Source organism: Ochotona princeps, chromosome X (genome assembly GCF_030435755.1).
Source record: "Ochotona princeps isolate mOchPri1 chromosome X, mOchPri1.hap1, whole genome shotgun sequence".
Taxonomy (NCBI): Eukaryota; Metazoa; Chordata; class Mammalia; order Lagomorpha; family Ochotonidae; genus Ochotona; species Ochotona princeps.
Genome location: NC_080865.1, coordinates 90,433,094 through 90,440,164, shown reverse-complemented (window position 1 = coordinate 90,440,164; position 7,071 = coordinate 90,433,094). Strand labels below are relative to the sequence as shown.

Below are 7,071 nucleotides of genomic sequence, written 5' to 3'. Positions count from 1 at the left end.
CGCAAGCTGTGTCTGTACCAAATCAATAAAGAGATAAAGAAAGAAGAAACATAGCTACCATTTTGTGGTAGGGGAACTATTAAAATATGATTCTCATTTTAAGCTGTAAGCTGACCTGTTACGGAGAGTAGATTATCTCTTCTTCCAAAAGCAGCATCATTAAAACAAGTGCCCTTAACATTTCTTCTAATTTCTGCATTTCTCTCTACCTGAATGCTCTCTTGATTTTTCCTTTAATATTTTATGGACTTCACACATTTATCTTTATTTCACAGTGTCAATTTGAAATATTTCTCAATAGCAAGGAACATTCTGCACAAAATCAGAAACTTACCTCAGCACCTAGCATAATGCCTGATTGAAAATAGAAATTTAGTATTTGTTGCATGAATAAATTGAGGATTGAATTTATTTGCTTATGTTCCACAAATACTTTCTTCTTTTTGATATTAAAAACATGGTTTTGGTGGCTATGAATATCATACACAGTTAGCCTTTTCTACTTATTGGTTCTATATCTGTGGATTCTAACAACTGAATATAAAAATATTTTAAAAATGTTTCTGTATTGAACATGTACAAATATTTCTTGTCATTATTGGCCTCAAATACAGTCTAACCATTATGTGTGTAACATTTCTGCTGCAGCAGGTCTTACAACTAGTCTACAGATGATTTAAAGTGTTCAGGATGGAGGTATGTATAATATATGCAAACAGTATGCTTTCTTATGTAAGGGACTTGAACATCTGCAGATGTGGGTGTCTATGAGGGGTCCTGAAACCAAGTACCCCATGGACACTAAGAATGACAGTACCTTTAAAAAATATAATAGATGAAATTTGAGTAAATGTTGCATTTATTTTAAAATTGAGCTATTTTGATAAGTGGCTTATTCATCCTCAGTTTTTCTCACTTAATGAGTAAGGATGAGACACGGTCCCCTGTATGCCTAAACTCACTTTGCAGCACCACACAAGGTCAGATCAACCTCCAGCAGTCAGGGGATGAGGGACATACTGAGTATCCATAGTGGCTTGACTCTAATGCGGGTGCTGTGCAATTTATTATTTTCTGCCTATTTACTTCAGGTTCCCATTAGATTGCTTAAGAGAGGATTTTATGATGTTTGGTAAAATTGCCCAAGCTAAAGTGAGATCAGAAGACAGAATACACAGATCTTAGTACCAGATCTATCTCAAAATACTTTCAAGACTTTGGGAAAGTTTATTCTTTATACATAGGGCCTCAAGTTTCACCTATAGAAATGAAATATCTATAATAACATTATAGTTTCAATAATTCTGAAAAAAATAGTTTCCTTCTCATAAGACTATGTGAATTAAGGTTTGAAAACCAGTGTATTCCGGGACTAAAATTCAGAAGACAGAGTACCAAGTGTTGGTAGAGATGTGGAGAAAGGGGAACATTTATACACTGTTGGCGGGACTGTAAAGTATTGCAGCCACTGCAGAATACACTATGAAGATTTCTTTAGAAATAGACGTGATGTACGACTCAGCAATCTCATTTCTGGGTATATATCCAAACAACAGGAGCACATTGTATCAGAGCTTCCTGTACCATTATATTATAGCAGTACTGTTTACAATAGCCAGGATTTGGAATCAACCAAGGTGTCCATCATCAAATGATTGGAACAAGAAAATGTGGCATGTATACACAAGGGAGTCTTATTCAGGCATTAAAAAGAATGAAATTCTACCACTTGCAACATAATGGGTGAAGTTGGAGGTTATTATGCTGAGTGAAATAAGCTGGATACAGAGACAAATATCATGTGTTTTCCCTTGTGTGTAGGATATAATAATTTTTAAAAACAAAATAAAAAAGCAAACAGAAAAAGAAATATCTGTTAGTATCAATATTGCTACAAATACAGTTTTACCAAACTTTATTTTATGCCTTTACCAAAATGGTAGTTAAGAATGTTATGTTACTGTTTCATCAGTATGCTTTTTTCAGAGATAGAACTCATCAAATGTCCACAACATCTGAGGCTATGTCAAACAGAAGCCAGGAGCCCAAAACTCAATCCATGACTTATATGTGGGAGGTGGAAACTCAAGTCATTGAGGCAACACCTGCTGCCTCCCAAGACCTGCATTAGCAGGATTCTGGAATTGGCAGCCAAAATGGGACTCAAATCAAGGCACTATGATATGAGTTGCAAGTATTCCAACAGATGTCTTAACTACTGTTCCTAGAAAAGCCTTCAAAACTCTAGTTTTGAGACCATTATTAGTTATGTACCTCAACATGTCATCTCGGTTTCTCTTTCCTCATTGTTAATATGAAGAGGGATTTTCAGGGTATTTCCTATGAGTTGAATAAAAGTATCAGAAATATAAAATAAGCTAACAGATTAGAAAGAAGTTTGGAAAACAGAAAGAAGAATAAAACTCTGAGCAAATGTAGGAAATAGCAACAATACTGTTTTCCCATGATTCTAATGTTAAGTGGCACGAAGGATACTATGCATACACGCAGGATTGGCTCTTATCATAATTGTAAAGCTTCAGGCCTTTTATCACACCACTCTGTCATATTTTTGTATTTCTGTTATGTCTTTATTTTCACCACTGATAATAAACTTTATTTAGGTTCCTTCTGTCAGTGAGGCAATGGTTTAGGTAGACTTATTTACCTGAAAGTGACTAACTAAATGGATGGCCCCTAACAATGTTACATGTTTTGGAATAGCAAAATTATTATAAAATCTCTAATAGAAATTTGGTTCTCAGTAACGATAATATTTTTGGGTGGAAGAATTTCCAGAAGTTGCTCTTTCAATGCTAAAGTCAGAGCCTTAAAACAATTTTCCAAAGAATTAAAGATGGAACTAACTGAGTGTTATTTTAGAAATTTAGAAAAGAAAGGAGACTTATGCCCTTTTAGCCATAACTTTCCTCATTGCCTCTTTAACATCTTTATTCCTTAGGCTGTATATCAGGGGGTTCAGCATGGGTGTCAAGGCTCCATAAAATACTGAAATAAACTTGTCCTGGTAAGAGGAGGACTTGGATTGAGGCTTCATGTACATGGATATGGCTGCCCCATAGAAGATTGTTACCACCGTTACATGAGAACCACAAGTGGAAAAGGCCTTGAACCTGCCCTTAAGTGAGTGAATCCTGAGGACAGCAGTAGCAATTTGGATATAGGAGAGGAGAACAAACACAAAGGGTAGAAGCAGGATGAAAATGGCAGTGATGAGGATCATAAGCTCATTGAGGCGGGTGTCAGAACAAGCCAGCTTAATGAGAGAATGTTGTAGACAAAATGATTGATGGCATTAGCCTCACAGAAACGAAGCCTTAGAGATAAAACAAGCATTGTAGTGAGCACAAGTGATGCCCCCCATGAAGTAGCAGCAAACCAGACACAAACTGGGCCATTCATGACCAGTGAATAGCACAGTGGGCTGCTGATAGTAACCACACGGTCATAGGCCATGATGGCCAGTAGGAAACACTCTGTTGTGGTCAAAGCCAGGGAGGCACTCATTTGGGTCAAATATTTTGAATAAGAGAGGTAGGGATTGGTGGAAAAACAATCACCAAGACCTGGGGCTTGGAGGTCGTTCCATAGCAAAGGTCTAAGAAAGACGGGTGACTAAGGGAAAAGTACATCAGAGTGTGGAGGTGGGGGTCAAAGTGGATCAGAAAGATGATAAGTCCATTTCCCAACAATGTGCCTAAGTAAGTTGTTGGCACCAATGTGAAAAACATGGCATTCAACTCAGGATAACTGGAGATGCCAATAAGGAGAAACTCAAACACTGCTGTGTCATTGTCCATGGCCATTCTTCCCTCTTTTTTTTTTGTTTGTTTGTTTTTGTTTTTGTTTTTAGCGAGGGGGTAGGGAGTGGCTTCCTGTATGCCAGCCCTACTCCAGGTGTTTTTTTTTTTTTTTAATTATTTATTATTTAACTTCAGTAATTACATTGTATTATGTGACACAGTTACATAGATACTTGGGTTCTCCCCACCCCTCCCCAAACCCTCCCACCATGGTGGATTCCTCCACCTTGTTGCATAACCACAGTTCAAGTTCAGTTGAGATTTCCCCATTGCAAGCGTATACCAAACATAGAGTCCAGCATCTTATTGTCCTGTCAAGTTCAACGGCTTCTTAGGTATACCCTCTCTGGCCTGATGACAGAGCCAGCAGAGTATCATCCCAGTCAATTGAAAGCTCCAACATACCATCAGCAAAAATTTACATCATTATGGAATTAATTGACATAGTAATGAGTAACCAATATGTTAAAAGTAAATGCGGGTTCCCAGCCACCTTCTGTGACCACCTCACCTATACTTCAATTTTAGTTTATACACAACATATAACATTCAAAACATAACATGTTATACATAACATCATATCATCTTAAATTAAGGCAAACATGTGGTATTTAACCTTTTGGGATTGGCTCATTTCCCTTAGCATTATGGTTTCCAGTTTGGCCCATTTGGCCACAAAGAACTGCATTTTGTTTTTTTTAATAGCTGAGTAGTATTCCATGGAGTAGATGAACCATAGCTTTCTTATCCAATCCTCTGTTGATGGGCATTTTGGTTGTTTCCATCCAGAACACTTGTTCTATGAGAAACCAACATTCTTCCCTCTTGTCATGACTTGTTGGATGAGTGCCACTGCTGCTGCCAAATTCTACCTGAAAGAATGAGAGTGAAGATGAAGGTGTGAGAAAAACAGAATCAGTGTGCATGATCCTTAGCTTTGCTCTTTCTCAGAATACTCGGAACACATAGACTATATACAGTGGGGTCATAGAGAAACCTAAAAATATCCTCTTCTTGATTCTGAAAAAAAAAAAAAAATAGAAAACCCCTCATTGATTCTGGGTTAAAAAAAAAAAAAAAGAAAAAACAAACACAAAAACAGAAAACTCCCCATCCTTTTGGAAATAGTTACACGAACAGATCCTCAGCTCTTTCCCACCAGATTACTTCTGAGACAATTTTTTTCCAACTAAGCAGATAAGGTAGATTATCCTCTCATTGATTCTGCCTTTTTTTCCCTCTAAGGACTATAGATAGTATATCAATATGTGTTAATATTCTCCATCAAGAAGATACCTTGTGACATATGATTTGTCTTAGGTAAAATATTGTCTATTCTTGTGACTATGTCTGCCTCCTTAGTCTGTGCATTCCTGTATTTTCCAATAATGTCGGTATCTACCATGGTGTCTGACACATAGTTCAGTCCATAATACCTCTTTGACCTGACCCAGTTTGTAAATGAAGTTGTTGGTGAAGCCATTGAAGAACCCTCTTCTAAGGTATTAATTCAAATTACATTTCTAGTGTCTCCTGTGTTTTCCATGCTGTGGATACTGCACCGTAGTAAGAAGTGTGTAAACCCAATCCGATACTTCTGAACACATGACTTTTTGGATGAACATACGAGTGAACAGCTTGTCTGAAAAAGCTCTTTCTTCCTATCTTTGCTACTCTCTACTCCTTCACCTCGCTTTATTTTTCTTATACCATATTTCAGTAGCAGAAACTACATCAGCAACTTGGCTATTTGCTTACTTTTGATCTCCCAATCAAATAAATTTATTGAGGACAGAGACTGCCCTTTCTGTTTGTTTCCTGGTGTCTTCCTAGCATCTAGGGAAGTCCCTGGGGTTTCACAGGGACCAATATTTATTAAATGAACATGTAAAGTTTTAAGTTCTTATAGGTGTTATTCTGAATCTAAATATTCTTGCCACTTGAACTTCCATTTTTCATTCCAACACATCGTCATTACTCACCTGGATTTTGTCAGTAATGTCTTATTTGGTTTCTTTTTATCTGGCCTTTTCTTCATTCAGTTCGAATGATCCTGTGAAATTCTAAGTTAGGTCAGGTCACAGCTTTTCCACTGGAAAGTTTCTGTTTTTCGTTGAGGTATGACTAACCTATAATCAAGTATATGTAACTTAACATCTTGATGAGCTTGAGGGTAAGCACAGGAAATAGTCACTATACACAATGTTCAAATATAGCTGTTATCTCCAAAACCTTTTCCCCTTTTATTTTTTTGTGATAGGAATGTTTAACAACCTGTATACCCTCATATTTTTAAACACACAGTATCACATTGCTAACTATGGATTTCCATTTCACCTTTGCTAAGCATCAGTGTACTTGCTATGTCTGATAAGACTTGCATAATATGTGTCTCTGTTACCTCTCTGTCACCAATTCCTACTACCCATTCCGTTGCCCACTCTGCTCTGGTCACCCTAGCCCTTTAATTGATCCTCAGACCCTCAAACTACATCCCTGTCTCTAAGCCTTTGATTTTCTCCACACTCATGAACCCCACACTCTTGCCTGGTTTACTTCTCACTTCCTTCACATCTTTACTCACAGGGGTCCTTTTTAGTGAGTCCCTCCATGGTTACCTTGTCTAGAATTTAATTTCCATCTCCTAATATTGCAGATACTCATTTCTGCATACTTTCTTTTTAGAATTACTTCTAGTATATTGTATACCTTTTCTATTAATGATTCTTGTTCATTGTATCTCTCAATTACAATATACAGTCAACCAGGCCAGAGAGTTTTGTACTGTTTTTGTTGTTGTTATTGTTCACTGCTCTATGCCCATACCTAGAATAATATAGGATGGGGCCTCAATAATTGTTTGTTGAGTGAATTTGTGAATGAATCACTTTATCTTTTCCATAATGTAAAGCAGCCTCTCTTTGTTTCCATTTGTCTCTTCCCTTGCCTTTGCTCTTTATATGTTCAGTATCCTTTAATGTATAACTGCTCTTTTCAGAAACTAATTATCTCGCTTGTTCTCTACTCCATTTCTCAAGGCTTCTGTTCCTCGTGGGATAGCTCTCCTAGAGAAGTTTTTTTCCCCTCAATTACTCTGAATTTACTTTTGCGATTTGATTAACCAAATGGTGTGTAGCAGCCCACCTATTTCTAACATCCTATGATTCTCTGATTCCTTTCAGATAAAATGAAACAACCTTACTACTCAGAGGATAGGGACTCCGTTGCTTCACTCCTTTGTTGGAAA

The 7,071-nt window shown here is 37.1% G+C and overlaps 1 protein-coding gene across 1 annotated transcript; it reads right to left on the bottom strand.

The window, feature by feature from the left end:
* Positions 1–2,905: 2,905 nt before the first annotated feature.
* LOC105941970 (olfactory receptor 13H1) lies at positions 2,906–3,827 on the bottom strand. The gene is given in 3 exon segments (XM_012927690.2): positions 2,906–3,291; positions 3,294–3,578; positions 3,581–3,827. Coding segments are annotated over 3 exon segments (918 nt in total).
* Between the last annotated feature and the right edge of the window lie 3,244 nt (positions 3,828–7,071).